The sequence below is a fragment of the Telopea speciosissima genome, chromosome 1 (assembly GCF_018873765.1).
Source record: "Telopea speciosissima isolate NSW1024214 ecotype Mountain lineage chromosome 1, Tspe_v1, whole genome shotgun sequence".
NCBI classification, from domain to species: Eukaryota; Viridiplantae; Streptophyta; class Magnoliopsida; order Proteales; family Proteaceae; genus Telopea; species Telopea speciosissima.
In genome coordinates this window covers 13,366,635-13,388,400 of record NC_057916.1, presented here as the reverse complement: position 1 = coordinate 13,388,400, position 21,766 = coordinate 13,366,635, and the positions used below count along the sequence as shown (strand labels likewise).

General features: G+C 38.5%; 2 protein-coding genes across 2 annotated transcripts; both read left to right on the top strand.

The window, feature by feature from the left end:
• The first annotated feature begins 3,267 nt into the window (after nucleotides 1-3,267).
• On the top strand, nucleotides 3,268-9,421 carry LOC122667172 (ras-related protein RABE1c-like). The gene is made up of 9 exons (XM_043863399.1): nucleotides 3,268-3,332; nucleotides 3,413-3,530; nucleotides 7,384-7,456; nucleotides 7,563-7,663; nucleotides 8,122-8,187; nucleotides 8,498-8,595; nucleotides 8,853-8,915; nucleotides 9,027-9,119; nucleotides 9,304-9,421. Exons 2-9 carry the CDS (start codon nucleotides 3,458-3,460, stop codon nucleotides 9,385-9,387), a joined length of 651 nt encoding a protein of 216 aa, XP_043719334.1. The 5' UTR covers nucleotides 3,268-3,332; nucleotides 3,413-3,457; the 3' UTR covers nucleotides 9,388-9,421.
• Nucleotides 9,422-13,562: 4,141 nt separating this feature from the next.
• On the top strand, nucleotides 13,563-20,427 carry LOC122640741 (2-oxoglutarate dehydrogenase, mitochondrial-like). Its single transcript, XM_043833987.1, has 8 exons — nucleotides 13,563-15,157; nucleotides 15,375-15,601; nucleotides 15,693-16,025; nucleotides 16,947-17,193; nucleotides 18,229-18,357; nucleotides 18,530-18,745; nucleotides 19,208-19,331; nucleotides 20,138-20,427. The coding sequence occupies exons 1-8, from the start codon at nucleotides 13,607-13,609 to the stop codon at nucleotides 20,374-20,376; spliced, it is 3,066 nt and encodes a 1,021-aa protein (XP_043689922.1). The 5' UTR covers nucleotides 13,563-13,606; the 3' UTR covers nucleotides 20,377-20,427.
• Nucleotides 20,428-21,766: the final 1,339 nt, after the last annotated feature.

The window sequence follows — 21,766 nt, the reverse complement described above, 5'->3', positions numbered from 1 at the left end:
GGCCCACGAAATCATGATATTATTGATATTTTTTTTTTTATTAATTAATATTCTTCTGTCTTCAATGAAGGTTCTTTGCATAGACACAGTTATGTTTGGTAACATGAGTGATTCTGGTTACTCCCCCCAACCCCACCCCAACTTTGCCTGAGCAAAAAAAGCATAGGAGCGCATTTGGCTGTATTGGTCCATTTTTGTATTTAAGCGAAGTGAACCAAGCATTGAAAGTACAAATGGAGTGTGTTATATATATATTTTTTAAAAACCTAGAGCAAATGGGTGTTGCAATGGCCCTCGCCTTTTGTTCCACTCTAAACGACAGAACCCAAGTACATCTAGGGATTCAAGGCTAAGGTTGTCCATCGGTCGGGCCTAATTGGTCTCTCCACTTTAGGATGCTGCATCGGCACCATGGTTGACATGTTAGTAATCGATCTTCATAGGCTAGGCATTGCCCCATTTATAAATGGGCTCTAAATGGGCTACTAAGCCATTTATTTTCTAAATGGGCTATTAATTAAATACTTAAAATTTCAACGGCTTGAATTACCAAATAATAGTATAGGAATAGGACCTTTTTGTTTTTGATGAAAGTCTAGGAATAGAATTTTTAATGATATACGAATTGAGCACTTGACAAATGCCAAAGGATTGGTTGATGATAAAGGTCTAGAGTGATTCCATGTCTGTACATTGCTAATATAGGCGTCTGTTTCTTACACTCGGAAATTCATCAAATTTATCTACAACAGTAGCATGTCAGTAATTTAATTAAGTTCTTAGACGGTCGGACACTCGCACCAGGAATGACCGAATAGTATTTGAACCAGACTTGAGCCCGGGATGAATAATCCGGTTCAGTTTCGGGTTTTTCCGATTAGACTCGATTGGGCTAAAATTCCAATCATAGATTCTTTTCTTGGAGTTTGTCCATTGCTTATGTGCGTTAGTTGAGAGTAACAACCCAGGAGATTGCTTGTGGGATTATACAAGGATGAGGAGTACCAGATTACTTGAGCTGATTGGGATTTCACCCCTTCTCCATCATAAAAAGTACCCATCATCCCAACCTAATAATGGCCATTTGTAGACTCACAGTTACTCTTGGATACGGTTTCCTACACCATCAATGTAGAAAGTCAAACTTACACTTTTTTTTATCAGTAATTGCAAATTACCATTTATGTAAATGGTGTTCACTTCACTTTAGGTAACTAAGGCTTATAAAAGTAGTACAAAGTAGAGCATATAAATATCGTAATAAGGTTATATAGAGAGGAGTGCACCAATAAGGTGCAATGGAACGATTTCGTATATAAGAAGGGAATGAGATAATTTCATTCATTGTTTTAAGTATCGGTATTAGGTTGGCTATATCAATTGATTCGTATCGGTATTGATCATGACTGATATCAATACAATATGGTACTAACATCCATTTTGTTGTTGAAAAAATGTTGTTTTCATTGCATATCAACTTGATACAATTGATATGTATTGGTATCAATATTGGTATAGTCGGCAACTACTACTAGTGTGGTAGCATGAACTAAAATCCTTTATTTTCATGTAAAGTGAAGAGAGATAAGAGAAAATACTACTATCCTACGATTCAAGAATTTTTTTTCCTTTTTGGGGGGGGGGGAGGGGGAGGGGGAGGGGGATGGGGGTGGGAGGAAGGGGTTAGAAGAATAATCTATTGATCATCACAGAATATTACACTCTTGCCATTTGCAACAACTAGAACAAATAAGCAAGGATCGAAATTAGACCAAATAATCCTATCTGTAATAGTTTGGGCCCTCCTGACAAAGGTATTTGCTACCACATTAACAACCCTTCAAATGTATTGAAACTCACACACATCAAAATAAGAAGAAAGATATTTGATATCATCAATAACCAATCACACTGATAAGGCTGGCTCATTCGGTGTAGCTTTGAGATATGATACTACCTTTTAACAAAATAAAAAACCAAAGAGATATGATACCACCTCATGATTATTGCTCTCCAATAATAGCTTATATGTTCCTTCACATAAAGCTTTCAATAGACCTTCTTAAATCGCTAAGGCCTCCCCTACCACAACATGTAAAGGATTTGAAACTGCTACATGGGGCTTTCCATGGTGATCACGAAGAAGAAAGCAAAACCCACCAAATTTTCTACCTTAATGATATGAAGAATCATAGTTCAATTTAAAGAAATTGATTGGTTATAATAACAACACATTTAGTTAATCGACTTTTGTATAGCCGTAATAACCTCCAAAGGTGATCATATTTTTCTCGCAAAGACTATATCATTTCTAGCACATCACAAGATCGAGTTGGGATCAGTCTACCCACATGGGGAGTAGGGGGAACAGGTCCCAAACCTCCATGAACTGTGAGATTCACAGCTTATGGAGGGTTCAGATCTATCCCCACCATCCCCAAGTGGGGAGCAGATCCAGACTCAAAACGAGTTGGATGACAAAAGAACACAAAGATGCTAGCTCCTAAGCACATCTCTTCCCTTTCGATGAAAAATGATGACCAACATTCAATCCATTTTTATGAAACTTCACTTCACCGTTTTGGGAAACTGCGTGGAAGAGGGTGCAACCGAACCATAGAAGCAAACCTTGCAAACGGAAATCTCAGCAATATGTGATCATTAGTTTCTCGTGTGAAGACGCGGCTTTGAAAATTAGAAATTGGGGTGGAAACTGTCACCTTACTCACCTTACCCATGTGAGGTGGTCCGTAGGCGTAACTCGAAAGGCCGTAACTCGGGGCGGTCCCGAAAATCTTGCTTAGGGAACGGTACAGTCGGTAGTCGGTACTGGCCACCGAAAATCCTTAGTGGCCAATCGGACCGTTGCTGTAATCAACTATCAGGAGGCTGGCAACATGAAATCATTGCCTTGTGACTCATAAAACGACCAATTTTAATCGGCCATTACGTAAAGTCTACTTTGACTGGACTCCCAGGACTCAGACGTGGCTTTGCTTAGACTCCACCAACAGTAATTGCCATTGGATGCGAATAAAATGTAGTCATTATGTGGGTCCCACTCCCATCCACTATAGATCTTTGCCACCTAACACTACTTACAATTGGCTGAGTTGGACGGAAAAGAATTGATCCAAGTCGTCTCCCCTATGTGCTATTCTGGTGAAGAAAAGAAAAACAGAAGAAAACAGAAACTCTTGTGTCCTCTCTCTCTCTCCCTTCAAGATCTTCAACGGCCGACCACTGCTGACGCCCCTGACACACGCTCTGTTCTCCCTCTTCTTCTTCTCTCCTCTTCCTTCATTCCCTCTCGCTGTTTCAATTGTGTTGTGGTATTTCCTTTTTTCCCCTTTAGTTATTTTCTGTTCGTTTGTGTTTTGGTTTTGATTTTTGTTTCTTTGCATACACGCAGAGGCGAAAACTGTTTTAGGGTTTGTTTGCTTCTTCTTCTTCTTCCATGGCTGCTCCACCTGCTAGGGCTAGAGCCGATTACGATTACCTCATAAAGCTCCTTCTCATCGGCGACAGTGGTAAGGGATTCACTTTCTGCTTCGGTCTTTTGTATGGATCGTGATTTTAGATTCAGGATTTTTAAATTTTCTGCTTTGGGTCGTGACTCGTGAGAAGGCTGGACGCTCTGGCATTTTTGTTCCTGTTGATCGGGGGATCTGAGAGATTTGTATGTAGTTCGATTTGCTTGCGTGAAAATGAAGAGGATGTGTATGGTATGGTGCTAACGGATCTTATAGTTTTTCTTCGAGTCAGATTTCAGGTGGTTTCTCTTAATTTCTTAGCAGATGAGATCCTCTGATCTAAAACATGCTATCAGATATTTGATGGAATAGTTCATTTTGCGAATGACATTAGTTGGATGGTGTAATCAGAAAATTTGACATTGTTTGCGCGGTCTCATTTTCTCTACATGGATATAGGGATTTACTTGAACAACAACGCAACCAACCGTGCTTAAGGGTTCATAGTAATGATAAAAACTGATGATGATGATATGATAACTACCCATAATAATAATAGTAGTAGTAATAACGAGAATGATAATGAATAATAATAATAATAAATAACAAATAGTAATGATAATGATTAAATGGTTTGTTTAGTCCTATCCAGGGTTATAGCGGGATTGAGATTTTCTTAGCTACCAATTTACAGGTTTTCAGGTTTTATTGATTCTAAGCTGTAATCCAATTTATCCTTCTTGAATTGGACAGTTGTCAGGGTATACATTTTTTATTTCAACGCACTGTCACTTCATCTCCTCCCCCCCCCCCCACCCCCAAAAAAAAAAAAAAAAAAAAAAAAAACTAATAATAATAAAAATAAAAACTCACTGCAACTTCTTAAGTTTTTAAATTGAGAATTCAATTGTTCGTTCTAGTTGCTTTACCTATTTTCACTAACATCTTTATGTTACTGAGTTCTTAACAGAACTTGGCTGTGGCTCATTAGATACTTGCGAAAACCTCATTTTATTACCTCTTAGATGCCTGATATGCATCGACTTCCCTACATGGACTATGAAAATATTTCTCCTCTGATTTCAATTTTTCTGTATTTGTTTTTATGAATTTTTATCTTCTTTGCATCTATGTGATGAGTATGGGTTTTCCAACTTTGATGTCTCCACTTGATCCCCTTATTGCCTATATTGGGATGTCCTTGTGTTTGTTTAAAGGATGTTTGAATTGCCTATATTGGGTGACTGTAGTACAAGGATGATTGTCTCTTCAGAAGTCCTTGTCTTTGACATACTAATATATATTTTTTTTAAAATTCTGTTCTTAATAGTTCAGATGGAACTTGTTTTTAGTACTATGGAGCTGTTAATAAACATGAGTATTAGTTCTGCATACGTACAATTTAGAAATGAATGGACGTGTAATTCATTTATTTTGGAATTGTTAATATTTTTGTTATTGTATAAAGATTGGAATGGGTTAGTTGTGTGTGTGTGTGTATGTTCTTTTATGCCCTTAAATTTTTGCAGTTGTTGGTTCATGAGATTCGGGATTATTCTTAGTACTTATTATATTAGTGGTCAATTGTGATATATACGATACTATAAGACATTCCTGTTGATTAGTTGTTATAGACATTGAATATCTAACACTTAAATTAGGCAGCTATTGGAATTATGCGCAAGCCTTCTTCTTCTCCTATCCCTTTTGTTTTAGGTATAGAAATTTTATTGGCTTTGGCGTCTGGGTGGAGCTTAAGGGTGATGGGCTTATAAATATTGAGTAATCTGTGATGATGCTGAAAAGTTTTAATGCTGGAACCCTTCAATAGTTCGGTCTAAGATTTGGTGCACACGTGCGTGTGTGTTTTGGGCATATGTGCCTGTGATACTGTGAAATGCCATTGTGCATGTGTGTTTGGGCATGATTGGGACCTGCAGAAGTCAGCTTGCATAAAAAGGGCCTGTAGTGCAGTTGATACTGCGTTTGACAATAGATGGTTGAATTAATCCACCATCTTTTCTATGTGATTTGGGAAGTAAAATTATGTTTTGAGGGGTGTATTGGCCATCCATATACATATACCCTGTCTTCTCTCTCTTCACTTGAGTGAGTCGTGGGGAACCATTCCAATAGATAGCATATCAAGCCTTGTTTGACAAGGAGGCACTAAACACCCTCCATTCATCTTTGAGTTGGATCAGCTACATTTGCATGTGCCTCTCTAGGCTTATATAGCAATCTGGGTATCTATATATAATATATTTTTTGCTTGCCGCAAGAAGTGGTTAATTGGCTGAAAACCCTTTGATTTTTGAATTAAATAGATTGTCAATTCTGGCTCCTACACATAATAGAATTGTACTCACTTATTAGATATATTTAATGTTATCTGTAGGAGTAAAAGCCACAGTAAGTTGCTCGTCAGATCATTTGTGCTTCTTTTTGACATAAACACAGCTAAACTCTCTTCCTCTTCCCCCTTCCCCCAAAAAAATAGTGCTAAACTGAGCCTTATCGCACTGACATTGGCTCAGCTAATCCATTTCTGTCTCTTCACTCTATGTTTCTCCATACAAAACTCGATTAACCTTATCTCAACTATTTGGGGCCCATTTCTTTTTCTTCTGTTAAATTATGAGATTTCATATTTCTACTTCCAACAACCAAAACATTTTACTATTATCATTTTTATAATTGCCTCAACTTGCATTATATATTCACTACTGTTTTTTTTTCCCCCTCCTTCCTGAAATCATATTTCATTCAATTTAGTCTAGCTTATCTGAAATTCATCTGACTTTGTTTTAACTTGGCATTTGCACTCTTTCTGATCTTGTCAATCAAGTTAGGTTATCATTGGAAACAACGTAGGCCATTTGATCTTCCCTTGTGTAGGCAATAAAATCCATAACTAACGCAAAGTAATAAGGCCATTGGTAAGCATTAAAATATAAAAAAGCATAGCCGATCCATAAGAAGGTATCACACAAATTCATTATATAGGTGTTCCATTTGTTTAGCTAATTATGGCCATGTAGAGGTGTGATTAAACTGGTGACAATATTTGAAGAAGGAAAAGTTCTTTATTGTTCAAAACAATGGCAGCGAAGGCAATTTGTCATAGTCCAAAAACCAATGAGAAAATATAGTTCATAGTTGGGGATGGAAGTTGTGTTCTTCATCAGGGGTCTCATTACACCATGGATTTGGCGCTTAGCGTGGAGATTACAATTAAACTTGAGTTAATATGGACTGTGAGAACATTTTGGCAGTCTGTGACTGCTAAAAACATCTTGGGTTACCTGTTGGTGACTATTGGTTTCAGTATTAGCCTCAATAAACATCCCACTAATACAAATATTCAACTTCAGGGAGTTACATTTCATTTGTACATTTGACATCCCAGCTGTGAAGAAACTTAAAACATTAATGACTGAAAAAAGGTTTGCAAGCTCAATGGAATTTTGTTTGATAACTTCAAGAGAATGCTTTCACTAGTTCCTGATTTTTATGGGAATCCCAAAGCAGTCCTGATGATCTTGTTTTTACAAAACCAAAATTTTCAGGCCAAAATTTTCTGTATGTCCCTTGGCATGTCTGAAATTTAATAGAAAAAAGCCATATATAGCTAATAGCTTTGCTAGACAACTTCTGAAGAACACCTTTACCAAGTCCTCATTCTTATGTGTATTTAACAAGTCTTTTCATTTAACACAGATGAATGCGATCGTGTGAATTGATGAGGTGTTCTAAGAATCTTTTCTTACAGTTTCGGTCTTCGTAAAATTGAAAATCATGTTAGCTTTCAATTGAATACTCCGAGTTTAGTCTTCGTAAAATTGAAAATCATGTTAGCTTTCAATTGAATACTCCGAGTTTAGTCTTTCCTTGTCAAATTCCTTTGCAGGTGTGGGCAAGAGTTGCCTTCTTTTGCGCTTCTCGGATGGCTCATTCACCACCAGCTTTATTACTACCATTGGGTGTGTGCTTGTTATCATCATGATGTGTTGAATAATTCTCTTATTTTTTTCTCTCCTTTGACTTACTAATTATCTGTCAAGGAAATGATTTTTTTTTTTTGGGCAGCATTGATTTTAAGATAAGAACAATTGAGCTCGATGGCAAACGAATCAAACTGCAGATCTGGGACACAGCTGGTCAAGAGCGGTTCCGAACTATCACAACAGGTTGATGCTTTGTCTTTTATAAATAACTGCCCTTATTATTTCAGAATATTGTCAGGTCTGGAAGCTATGGTGGATAATGGTCTTCTGTGTGGTTGCATGACCATGCAAAGGATTGGATTTGAGTGTACATGGATGATCATGGCAGTGAAACAGCAATCCAATGCTCAGTACCACATACAACATATTAATTTGGACCATTACAGGAATTTGATGAACTTTGAAATGTATAGGTCATATGGATAGGACCATTTTGTTATTGTGTGGGTTAGATTTCCTTGGGTTCATGGCTAGTTAGTTCCTACCCTTCAGTACTGCTATTTGAGGACACAAGATACTAAATTTTAGTATCGTCAGAGGTAGTCCTTTTGATATATAATTTAGTTCATATTATTTTCCCAGCTCCAAATTCATTTTTTGTGGTTATGACTGTGGTTTAAAGTAGTTTTCTCCTTCTGCAGCTTACTACCGTGGAGCAATGGGTATTCTGCTGGTGTATGACGTTACCGATGAGTCATCATTTAACAGTAACTTATACTCTTCCTTTGATTGTTATAAATTGAAGTTTGGATAGCTAGATTCACTTTTCAGAAACCATAAGATTCTTATACTCTAACCACCTGAGGGAGAGTCTGCTAGCTGCTATAAGGTTCTCAGTGACTACTCTCTTTGGGTTTCCTTTCTATCAGTTTTTTGGTGCCATTTAAATTTATTTTCCAAGCTGCAGATGGCATGGGTGCTGTGCCTGCTGCTTGTGGATCTGTTATATAGCTCGTCATCCCCCCATTGCGGGTTTCAATTGATTCTTTTTAAACTGGTTCATTTTCATGTGGACAGACATTAGGAACTGGATCCGCAACATTGAACAGCATGCTTCTGACAATGTCAACAAGATACTGGTGGGGAACAAGGCTGACATGGATGAAAGCAAAAGGGTAAGTTTGATTCTGCTTTGTAGTTGTTGAGTCATTTTACTATAAATGTGTAGTTGTGATCTTGAGCTCATTGGTTGAGCAAGTAGTTTGTTTTGAGTTGCATGATTGAGGCTGCTGGGACCCTGGGAATTAAAGATGATCGGGAGAGCATACTCATGGGCTCTCCAGTTTCCTTGTGCTTTTTCTTAGTTTTCCCTATTTCTTGTTGAATGACTTCTGACAACGAAGCAAAAATAAAACTTCATTTTCTTTTCTAGGCTGTGCCTACCTCAAAGGGCCAAGCACTTGCTGATGAGTATGGTATCAAGTTCTTTGAGACTGTAAGTAGAATATGTTACTGATGGCCGACTCTCTTATCAGAAGTTATATGTATTATTTTCTTCTTATTTTTCATTTCTTTATATATCCTGAAAGATATTTATATATTGCAGAGTGCAAAGACAAATTTAAATGTGGAGCAGGTTTTCTTTTCAATAGCAAGAGACATAAAGCAAAGGCTTGCAGAAACAGACACCAAGGCAGAGGTATGAAAGTTGTCCTCATTGTGGAAGATATTATTGCATTATTTGCTCCCATTATTTGTGCGGCATCTTACTGCACATATAACGTGTTTTCATCCAGAGACTATGTTTAAAGTGGACTACGCTTCTATTGGTTCCAAAAGAAAATTTTGATTGATCTGATATTTATTTGTTTTGGTGTCTGCAGCCTCAGGCACTTAAGATTAACCAACCAGACCAAGCGGCTGGTGGTGCTCAAGCTCCCCAAAGATCAGCGTGTTGTGGTTCTTAATGCAATCAAAATTTGGAGTTAGGAGAGAGACAGACAGGGGGGAGAGCAGAACCTGGAGGTGACACCTGTTGACAAATACTGATCATGATGAAAGTAATGGTGGGTGTGCTTGTATTTTCTCCTTACCATTCTTTTCAACTACTATTTTTAGCGTGTGAAAGTTTCTCACTCATTTGTGGAATTTATTATATGACAGACATTGTCATCTTTTTTTTTTGGGGGGAGGGGGTTGTTTGGTTGGGGGTAGGGTGCGGTGGGGTGGGGGTGGGGGTGGGGGTGGGGGTATAAAAAACTCTGATGTCTTTTGACCCCAGAGAACCCTTATATTGTTCATCTCCTTAAATGTAGAAAAGTATATAGAGGCAGCCTTCATTTTTTCTCCTACGCATCACTGCATGTTGTTATTCTTGCCTTGTTAATGGTGTTGCAAATCCATGCATAGAGTAAGAAGCTGTTACTTAATGCAGTTAATGTTCTTGTGAATCAAGTATTGAATAGTCCTGTCTCCAAACTGATCCAACTGTTTTGAAGGAGAGTCTTTTCAAGTATAGATGGATCTTGCCATGTCTTTGTGCTGACTACTTCTACCCTTTGAATCTCGCATTGAAGGTGCACACTGACTAGATTCGGTTAAAGGATAGCCAAGATGGGATTAAGTGACTATTTTTTTAGGGGTGCTGTTCTCTGTGCTGCAGCGCAGGCTACGCCCAGGCACATGGGGGTGGGCGCAATGACCACCCTGCCTCCCTGAGTGGCAGGCCCATGTGCCTGGGCGCAGCCTGCCCGGCGGCACAGAGAACATTCTCCCATTTTTTTATTAGTTGGGAAGTGGGGACTATGTTAACTTTCTACATAACTCCTGAGAGAGCTAGCTGGGTGTTTGTTTTCAGAAGGAATGGAGATGGAAGGGCCATGGAAATGGAATGAAAACAAGAGAGCAATGCCAAAGAGAACTTCCAGAGATTGGGACCTCCCGTTAACCACTCTTCCCTAAGCTTTGAAAGCCCAACGGTTTCGTTGGCTTTGCCCTAATCGGCTAATCCTGGTCCCATTAACCACTCTTCCCTAAGCTTTGAAAGCCCAACGGTTTCGTTGGCTTTGCCCTAATCGGCTAATCCATGGAAGTTAATTCACACTTTGCTGTGCTTCCTATTGATAACAGTGCAATTCTTGAAATGTGGCCTTAAGAGAATTGTGAGGGCAGTCGGGCAATGTGACTGTCTTCCGTCGGGCGTCATTTGGTTGTTAGGGAAATTAAAGGGAAGGGAAGTGAAAATTTTTAACTTAAAATAAAATTTTCATAATCATTAACTCACATGAATATATTACTAATTTCAAATAATTCCACATTGGGTTATAAAAATTCATTTTATTTTGCATCTAAATCCTTTGGATATGAAAATAAAAATAAAAATGACATCTAATAAAAAAAAGTAAGAAATTTAAGTAGTTTATACTCTGCAATCATGTTGGATAATGATTACCAAAGTTTCTTTTTTAGCTTTAAAAATTTCACTTTCATTTCCTTTAATTTTTCTTACAACCAAAGGGAGCCTAGTGTCTTCTAAATCACGGCGACCAGAAGAGTTGGGTTGATTCTAAATATAATTGCAATCGAATGGAGGTCGGAGTATCAGGTGTGGTATTATAGAAGAATTGTTCTCTGCTATCGTTCATGTCAAGACTTTGTTTGGATTTCTGAAGTGCAAGACCCAAACTGCCAAGAATTGGATTAATTTGTAGTTGAATTGATTGACATGGAATGAAATATTTAGCAAAATGCCCGCCATCGCCATGCAATGAGTAGTTATTATGATTGTTGATTGGATAAGACATTATCTGTGACTGTTAGATATCTTTAAGAAAATGGGTTTTTTCTCCTCTTCCTGTGGTCTCCCAACCTACAACTTTGCTGTTTCCTACGATTGATGCCTCCCTGCAACCTTAACTCATTGACAACAATCCCTCATTACATCACTCCCCGTGTTGTCTGAGAATGTTTCCAATGGTTTCAAAGGTTTCAACTTCAGGTTCAATGGTACACAATCATATTCATGTAAAGTACTGATTTCAAAAGTTTTCACTTTAATATTGATTTTATTTCACTTTCTTTTCTTTCAATTTCCCTTGCAAAGAAGTTCAATGATTTAAAATTCTATTTTTCCAGGTAAAATTTAATGTTCAAGGTGTATGGTTTAATGGTATCATCCTCATAAGATTAAGATGTACGATTTGATAGGTCTTGACCCAACTTATTACATATCAAGGTTTAAAAAAGAATTTTGATTTATTGTTCATATAGATTTGAGCAATAAAGAAAAGCTTGGGAAAATGAAATGCTTCAAATAAGATATTTCGATTTTTTCAAATTCATGTGATGAAACTATTTTTTACTGTGCAAACTTTTTTATATCACCCTTTTAAATAAATAAGTAATTTTTCTTACGTGAACAGTGTAAGATTCAATTTCCCAGATGAATTACTTGTGTTTTATTTGTGTTCAATTGTGAATATATCGTCTATATCATCATCTACTCAAAGGTTAAATTTCACACCAATATGATTTTTTCCATAGATTATATGAATTTTTGAAATTGCTTGTCCACGAAATCTAATTATACATGTCTTGCCCAAGGAAGTTTTTCATCAATTTTTTTTTTTTTTTGGGTCTATCCTAATCTACTAATTACAAAGGGAAGGCTAAGACAAGCCAACACAACCTACAACTACAAAGGGGGAGGGGGGCGAGGTAAAAGGTGCCATTTTAAAAGGCATAAATTTGACCATGGGAGTCCAACCTTTGGTCTCCTTGGAGGCGTGCACTCCAATTGGCAAGCCTCCAACCAACCGAGCTAGTGGTTAAATGACTACATCATCATCTATTTGGTAGGCCATTCCATGAGGCAAGAAGAGCCTTTTTTTCCTCTATATAGGAAAGGAGTAGACCGTCTTTTCTGAGCACTAGGGCTACAATTTGTTGGAAAAAGTCTATTTTTCTGGAGTCCTAGTATACAAATAAATGGGGAGAAGAACTCTGTGGGGGAGTGCAGGGGCCATGCATGCGCGTTGGCATCTTGGGGGGATGGGGTGGTCTTTGCACCCTCCCCCCCAACATTTTCCCAAAATGAAATTAGTACAAGAAGAGTTTTAAAAATTAAGAAAAGGTCAAAACATCTTTCATCATACAAATAGGATCATAATCAGTTGATTCGACTCAAAATCATCCGATTCCAATTTAATCCAGTAGAAGAATATGGATGAACAATGTGGGATAGTATATTTTGGGCAAGAAATCGCTGCGTGATCCAATAGTCGGCCAATGAGAGCACGTACAAAGGCATATATATGGATGGACTTTTTGATTTCACAGAGGTAGGGTGGTAAATTCATGTGCTCATGTGTGTAGAAGGCATCCTCCTTTTTTAACCTTTTCAAAAAGAAAAAGAGGCAAACTGATTCCGATCCGAATCATTGGGGGGTGGGGGCGTGGGGTTGGGACCTTTAGGCTTTTGTTAATTCTGTAGATGGATATTATACTTTAATCAAAAGACTAATATTATATTATCATAAATTAAATAATTATTAATTTCCATGATTAAAGTCATGTAAGAAAGGAGAGCAATTTGGCTGAGTTGTCTTTTGAAAACCACTTGGGCTCCCTATTTTCTGCCACGTGGCACGTCAAAGTGTACTGATCTGAAGACTTGGGAATCGGAAAAGCATAAAGACTTGCAGAGCGAGCCGCGAGCGTCATCGTTTCTTGAAATTGCTGAATCATGGCGCAACTGCATTGTGCTTAGACGGACTCTGCAAATATCTACGCTTTTTAAGTTTCTGGTAATTATATTGTTCTCTCTCGGTCGATCCTTATTCTCCTATGTCCAACATTTTTTTTTGTGTTTGCCGAATGAAATTTGCTTATTAATCCATTATTTTCTTTAATGTGTTTTTTTTCTTATTCAGGTTGACATGATTTTCCATCTTTATTGATAAATCTGTTTGATTGTAGTACGATCAAATTGTTCAGTGAGAGAAGAAACAGAAAATAGCGATTGATAAGAAGAAATGGATTTCATTGATTCCCCTCCCAGTCCCTCTTGTTGTAGGTGTATTTAGCGTGAGATATCAGGAGACCGAGGGATAGCGTTTCATCTTGGCTGAGGAGGCCGGAGTCTGGAACGAAATTACGTAATTTGGTAATTGATTGAGATCGATAGCAATGGCTTGGTTTCGAGTTGTTTCTGGTGCAGCAAAGTTAGCTATTAGGAGAAACTTAGCGCAGACGAGGTCTTATGTGACGAGGACACGGGTGCTTCCGTCTCAGAGTCGGTACTTTCATTCCACTGTCTCTGTGTCGAAGGCGCAGGCTGCATCCGTTCCTCGTCCTGTGCCACTCTCGAGGTTGACTGACAACTTCCTAGATGGTACGAGCAGCGTCTACCTAGAGGAGCTCCAGAGGGCTTGGGAAGCCGATCCTAATAGCGTCGATGAGTCATGGGACAATTTTTTCAGAAATTTTGTTGGTCAGGCTTCCACATCGCCTGGAATCTCAGGCCAGACCATCCAAGAGAGTATGCAGTTATTGTTGCTTGTGAGATCTTACCAGGTTAATGGCCACATGAAAGCCAAATTGGATCCCCTGGGGCTAGAACAACGTGACATCCCTGACGACTTGGACCCTGCTCTTTATGGGTTCACTGAAGCTGATATGGATAGGGAGTTCTTCATTGGGGTTTGGAGGATGGCTGGATTCTTGTCCGAAAACCGTCCCGTCCAAACCCTTCGTTCCATACTAACCCGGCTTGAGCAAGCCTATTGTGGGAGCATTGGCTATGAGTACATGCATATTGCCGATCATCATAAGTGCAACTGGTTGAGGGACAAGATTGAGACTCCAACCCCCATGCAGTACAACCAGCAGCGACGTGAAGTCATGCTTGACAGGCTTATATGGAGCACAATGTTTGAGAATTTCTTGGCCACGAAATGGACAGCCGCAAAGAGGTTTGGTCTCGAAGGTGGGGAAACTCTGATTCCTGGGATGAAGGAGATGTTTGACAGATCTGCAGATCTTGGGGTTGACAACATTGTTATTGGGATGTCACACAGAGGAAGATTGAATGTTTTATGTAATGTTGTTCGGAAGCCACTTGCTCAGATTTTCAGCGAGTTCAGTGGTGGCACAAAGCCTGTTGATGAAGTTGGCCTTTACACTGGGTCTGGTGATGTCAAGTACCACTTGGGTACCTCTTATGATCGGCCAACAAGGGGTGGGAATAGAATCCATTTGTCTTTGGTTGCAAACCCAAGTCACTTGGAAGCTGTGGACCCAGTTGTGGTTGGAAAAACTCGAGCTAAACAATACTACTCTAATGATGTAGAGAGGACTAAAAATTTGGCTGTGTTGATCCATGGGGATGGAAGCTTTGCAGGACAGGGGGTGGTCTATGAGACACTGCATCTTAGTGCTCTTCCAAACTACACAACTGGTGGGACAATCCACATTGTGGTTAACAATCAAGTAGCCTTCACTACTGATCCAAGGTCTGGGAGATCTTCACAATATTGTACTGATGTGGCTAAAGCCTTGGATGCTCCTATTTTCCATGTAAATGGTGATGATTTGGAGGCAGTAGTACATGTCTGTGAACTCGCAGCAGAGTGGCGCCAGACCTTCCATTCTGATGTAGTAGTTGACATTGTGTGTTACCGCCGATTTGGGCATAATGAGATTGATGAACCATCTTTCACACAGCCTAAAATGTATCAGGTAAGCTCTTCTGTCCCTCCTGCTTAGATTAGCGTTTTTATGATTTCAGAGGAAATGTAGTATTTTCTCACTTTTTTTTGGGGGGTGGGGTGGGGCGGGGGAATCTCTCTAGTAGTATCTGCATGACCTGGAATCTGTTTAATTTTATTAAGGGGTTGGTTGTTGATGATGGTCCTACACAAATTTCCGTGTTGCTGATGCTTCTGGACACTAACAGATCATTCGAAATCATCCATCAGCTCTGGAAATTTACGAGAAGAAACTCCTGGAATCTGGGCTGGTCACACAGGAAGACATTGACAGGATACACAACAAGGCTAACACCATTCTCAATGAAGAATTTTTGAATAGCAAAGACTATGTTCCAAAGAGAAGGGACTGGCTTTCAGCATATTGGACTGGATTTAAATCACCTGAACAGCTTTCTCGTATCCGTAACACTGGGTATGTTGAACCTGTTTTTGTTTTCTCTTCTTCATGAATGGCTCTAACTTCCAGCAGTTGTTTTAAGGAGTTTTTTTGTGTGGTTTTACAGGGTTAAACCAGAGATACTGAAGAATGTTGGCAAAGCAATCACAGCCCTTCCTGAAAATTTCAAACCTCACCGTGCAGTGAAGAAGATATTTGAGCAGCGTGCTCAGATGATTGAAACAGGAGAGGGAATTGACTGGGCAGTTGCGGAAGCACTTGCTTTTGCTACATTGCTAGTGGAGGGTAACCATGTTAGGTTGAGTGGTCAGGATGTTGAAAGAGGTACATTTAGTCACCGTCATTCCGTAGTTCATGATCAGGAAACAGGGGAGAAGTACTGCCCCCTGGACCATGTTATGGCGAACCAAAATGAGGAGATGTTTACTGTCAGCAACAGGTGCTGTTCAGTAACTTGTCTTTATGTTTTCATTTGTACGCTAGCAGACATCATATCTTCTCTTTCACTTGTCTATTTCCTAATTTCTCTATAGCATGCTCTTCTTTATATCGTAGGAGGAATGTGATTATTTGTGTGATGAGAAACTTTTTGTTTATACATTTGCCTAATATAGGACTAACTATTTCTTCAATGAGAAAACTTTTTTTTTTTCCATTGTGAGTTTCAAGTGTCCTGGAGCATTTTTTTATTTGGTTGGTAATTTTAGGCTTGTATTGATGTGAAAGTTTTCTTCCTCTGTTTCCTTCCGCCAATATTCACTTTAATTCTTTACTGTTTCGTAACTTTCTTATGTGGGAATTATTCACTACGAGTTTGACACCCTTGGGGTGTCTCACAGACACGGTGCATATGCTTTGATCAGGATCCACTTCTATGTAATCTGGTGATTCTTGTGAATCTGTGATCTGTATTTCTGAATTGAGTGCAATTAGTTCTTGCTTGTGCAAGGCACGTGTCGAGGCTTGGATAAAAAAGCTGCTGCATACTTGCATACATGCAAACAACATGTGAATCATTAGTGAGCATGGTTCTAAAGTTGGCCCAATGTGTATTATTATATATTACTTATATTTTCTTTGGTGCAAAATTACATTGAAAGCATTTCAGGATAGAATTTTCTTGTGATAGCATCCATTGCCTTATGGTATATCTAAAGGAGATTACTTCATATATCCATCTTTCTGTAAATTCTAATCAGCAATACTGTATGTTGCATTTGAGAGTAGTCTTATTCCTACTTGATGGTTGTTCTGCATTCTCATTGTCGAATATGGATGTGGTGTGTCATTGTGAAAACTTGGCATTGTGATTTCTGTGGACTCTAATATGCTGCAAAATTTGCCTCATCCCCCCTTACAGCTCTCTTTCAGAGTTTGGTGTCATTGGATTTGAGTTGGGTTATTCAATGGAAAATCCAAATTCATTGGTTCTTTGGGAAGCCCAGTTTGGTGATTTTGCAAATGGAGCTCAGGTGATATTTGATCAATTTTTAAGCAGTGGAGAGTCAAAGTGGCTACGACAAACAGGGCTTGTTGTGCTGCTTCCTCATGGATATGATGGTCAGGGCCCTGAACATTCAAGTGCACGATTGGAGCGTTTTCTTCAGGTATTGCCTGAACATCTAATTTGTATTCTGTTTGATGGAATAGAACATCTTAAAGAAAAGCCAACTTTTAATCCAATTGGATGTTAGAATTATTTTGTGCTACCATAAATGTGGCCTGATTGGCCAATACTATGTTAGATTTTTTGTTTTCTTTTTCACAGCCCTATTTTATTGTTTTTTCTGGAGAGGGTGATCCTCAATAGAGTCCGTACTCTTAGGTCTCACCTCGGGAGGAAGAACTAGTAATAGGCACAAAACCATCCATTCTGGTTCTACATTTGTTTGAATAAGATGCTTAGCTAATTCCATGCGTCTAACCAAAAAATCTTTTCTTCTTCCAATTTTTCTATCTTCCCCATTCATTACCTGTGGGACCTTCTTCCCCTAATTCTTTCCTCCTGGTCACATGTCTAACAGTCACTATGAGGCTAGCAAAAGCCAAGTTTTAATTCCAATTGGAGTTCTGACATGTGCTTCATTCCCTTGGAATTACGTTATCACATTGTTATAGTCCATATCAATGGAGTGGAACTTTCACTCAAAGGGTTGGTTTCAACAAAGCTCTTAAGAAATCTATCTTTAGGTAAAGCACCTCGTCAGAGCTGCAAAAATAAGTAAATTGAGGGAGAGTACTGCATGATGCTGCACTGGCATGCAAGTATGCTCTCAGTTCTATCAACTTGTATATATTGAAGGTACCAGCTAGCTCAGCTGGAATGTCACTTCTAGTTGTAGCAGTGGCACGGGATTGAATGGTTGGGGAATTTCCCTTGTAGTTCATTTGGAGAATCCACCCCCCCCCCCAACCAACACCCCAAAAAATAAACTTCTATATATCAATCCATCCTGTTTCATTCACTGAGCATGGGCCAAACATCCCCTTTCTCCGATTCAACTTGGTTCCTATGTTTAATAAACTGTCTTGTCATTCCGATTTCTCTGCTGGTAGTATCATTTCTTAATCTGTTAACATGAAAATGAACAATACTTGCCCCTTTTTCCTTCTAATATGTTATAGAAAATTGATTTATGCAGATGAGTGATGATAACCCCTATGTGATACCTGAGATGGATCCAACAATGCGCACACAGATCCAAGAGTGCAATTGGCAGGTTGTTAATGTCACAACCCCTGCTAACTATTTCCATGTTCTGCGACGTCAGGTGTGTGCTTTTTAAAGATTCCAAATCCTCTTTTTGTAAATATTTCTTCTATGTGCTTGAGTTGAATGGCGAAACAGGATTTGTGTAGGCCACTCCATTTAATAGGATGAAGCTTAGTTGAGTTGACTGTGTTTCTTTTGGTTTTTTTACTCTCTATGTTTTCATCTTCCAGATACACAGGGACTTCCGGAAGCCACTCATTGTGATGTCTCCTAAAAACCTGCTTCGGCACAAGGATTGCAAATCAAATTTATCTGAGTTCGATGATGTTCAAGGCCACCCAGGTTTTGACAAGCAAGGGACCCGTTTTAAGCGCCTTATTAAAGACCAGAATGACCACTCCGATCTTGAGGAGGGCGTCAGACGCCTGGTTCTTTGCTCTGGAAAGGTATTTGCCCTCTTTTTGTTGCTTTTCTGTTTGGTCCTTCTCGTTGTTCTCAATTTACTTGGACAGACAACTATAGGATAGTCATTTGTTATTCCTCTAAGAAATAGTTTGCATTGCTATAAAGATGCCTGAATGTTTGACCTGTTGCTATTCAGTGCTTCCCATATGTAAATATTCTGTTTGAAATTGACCTCTATTCAATCACCTTCATTTAAGTGGGTGAAATTATGGCTGTTGCCGAGGAAATATTTATTGATCAAATGTTTGACTGTACCTACTAAATCAAATTTGTGTTTTCATGCTTGGAGCCATTGAATTTGATCCAAGCATTTTCTTGTAATTGGTGTTAATGCTTGAACTCTGGCTCATATAAATCTTAGGTTTCTTAATCCTGGATTTTCTCGGCTCAAAATTGTTTCATCTTTTTGGTTTTTATTATAGTTGTAAATTTATCTCCCGCAGGTTTACTATGAGCTTGATGAAGAGCGGAAGAAAATTGATGTGAAGGACGTTGCAATCTGCAGGGTGGAACAGCTCAGCCCTTTCCCATATGATCTCATCCAGAGAGAACTGAAGCGATATCCAAGTATGTCATTCTAACTTGAGAAAAATGGAATAGATTTTACTGAAACTGAGTATACCTTGTAGCTTTAAGGTCAAGGGTGCATATTTCCACGACACAACTCAACGGTCTGGCTGTTCCATTTCAATCTTAGAATCTTGGAATGGAGAGATCTTAAGAGAGATGGAGTTTAAAATTTCTGCCAGACTTCATAGAAATTCACAAGAATCAAGAATACCTTGCTAGGTTTGGCAAATGCAACTAATCTTTGCCCACCATTCTGAGTCTCAGTTAAGGTATTTTCTATTTCAAATTGAGTTCCTTGATCAAAACTGTCATAACCTAACTTATCTGATTGAGGGCCTTGCCAAAATTTTGTCTCAGCTGCTAGATCCCCTCTTCTTTTTTTTTGGTGCGGGGAAACTGGTTTGTGATGATGGCTTCATTGAGTTATTTGACTGCTAATTTTTTATAGCTTGATCCTGTTCCAATTTTATGTCAATTTGAATGGAACCTAGAAATGTGACAAAAATGATATTTTTATTAAGCAAAAGAAGTAACTGCACAGTAAATGAAAAACTAAACTGTCCTGTACAACCATCAGCCATCATTATTGTCCATCGAAACCCCAAGCACAAGTTCTATGTAATTGCAACAAGACAGTACATAACTGAAATAAATACACAGTAGCAAACAGCCTAGTAAAAAATGGTAGAAATGGGTCTGCAAATCTTGTGCATCATCCTTTTGGGATTTTCTATTATAGACTGTGGCATCAAGGATGTTAATGCTGCCTAATTGTTTGTTCTCATTGTGGTTGTTTTCTTCAGAGGCAGAGATTGTGTGGTGTCAGGAAGAGCCAATGAACATGGGTGCATATTATTACATTACGCCTCGACTTTCCACTGCAATGAGGGCACTGGGCAGAGGGACCACAGAGGATGTCAAATATGTTGGACGTGCCCCATCAGCTGCTACAGCTACTGGTTTCCATCAAATGCATGCGAAAGAGCAGAATGAGCTTGTACACAAGACCTTGCAACCGGAGCCAATCAATTATCCGTGCTGATTGAAAATTCCAAAACTCTATGTGAACCATTCTTAAAAGAATAATGATGCATGGGAGGATCATGTGGTGGAAGCTTACATAACTGGTGCGATTTATGGAGCTCATGTCTGATAGGCATTTGAAACTATTTTCTTTTGGAAGAGTTTTCTCCTTGTTCAACTTCTTGTCTTTTAAGTTCTAGTTAAGCCGTTCTCTTAAATTTTGTCCTTTCTATTTCATTCTCTTAAAAGGTTTTTTTTTTTTGGAGGGGGGTATTGCCTTCCAGAGAAGATTTAATGACTAATAGATGGTTATCTCTGAATAAAACAGCTGCTTGTACATTTCTGCCCACCACACCCCCCCCCGTTTTTTTTTTTTTTTTTTTTCCCCCTCTTTCCCCTGATACAATACTGAATTTCTCCTAAAAAGAAAAGGAAGTCGTGCTTATTTGGTTCAACCTTCAATATGTAATCTTTTATTGGTTAAGTATTAGACTTGCACAATCAGAAGAGAGACCGGAGGGTTGGTCTAATGTCCAATATGCTTCCTGTCTTGACCTCTGTAATGGCTTTTCTACTTGTGATCACAGCTGGTTGCTCCTGCTGGCCTGAGTTTGTCATTCTACAGGTAATTAAGCAAGCAATCTCTCCCACAACTCAGCAGCAATTCCTGGATCATACATATTCTGTCTAATTAATTAGACTAGGATTAGTAGTGATCCAATTTATTTGTGGGGAAATCTGAAAGTAAAGTTTGTCTTTTAACTTCTATTTAATCAATGAACAACCCAAGCAACTGTTGGAATTGTGCGGTCCAACACAAATTTATTTTGTTTTATTTTTACACATTATTAGACATTTCTATATTTTCATTTTGTGACATATGACGTGCATATTTTGTAACTTGTAAAATTGAATAAATGGTACCAAGGTTTTTGGTCTTTTAGGTTAGTGGACTGGTTTCATGATGTTTTACGTGCTTACGTGTGCATTATTGGACTGTGATAGATTTGAGAGGTGCAAGTCAAAATTGCTTAGACAATGGGAGATATGATGGTTAGTGCATGCACGTAAGGGCTGTGAAATCTATCCATGAAAAGATCTTGTTTATGTTGAGTGTTGATCTTAATGACTAATGTTCAATTGCCAGGACAATTACAAAAGTGTATGCATATCTACAAATTGCCAGTTGAAATTTTTTTTATCAAAAGGGTTTTGCAGAAAATGTTTTTATTTATTAATCTAAAAATATTATCTATTTCCTCTCTTTGTAAAACCATTTTTGATTTGTTTTATGAAATGGGTATTTTGTATTTTTGTTTCTTATTTTTTGATTGGGGGCTTTTTGATAATTGTAAAGGAAATTCTAAGGGGCATTTTGGATATTGGATATTAGGTGGCTATCATCTCAC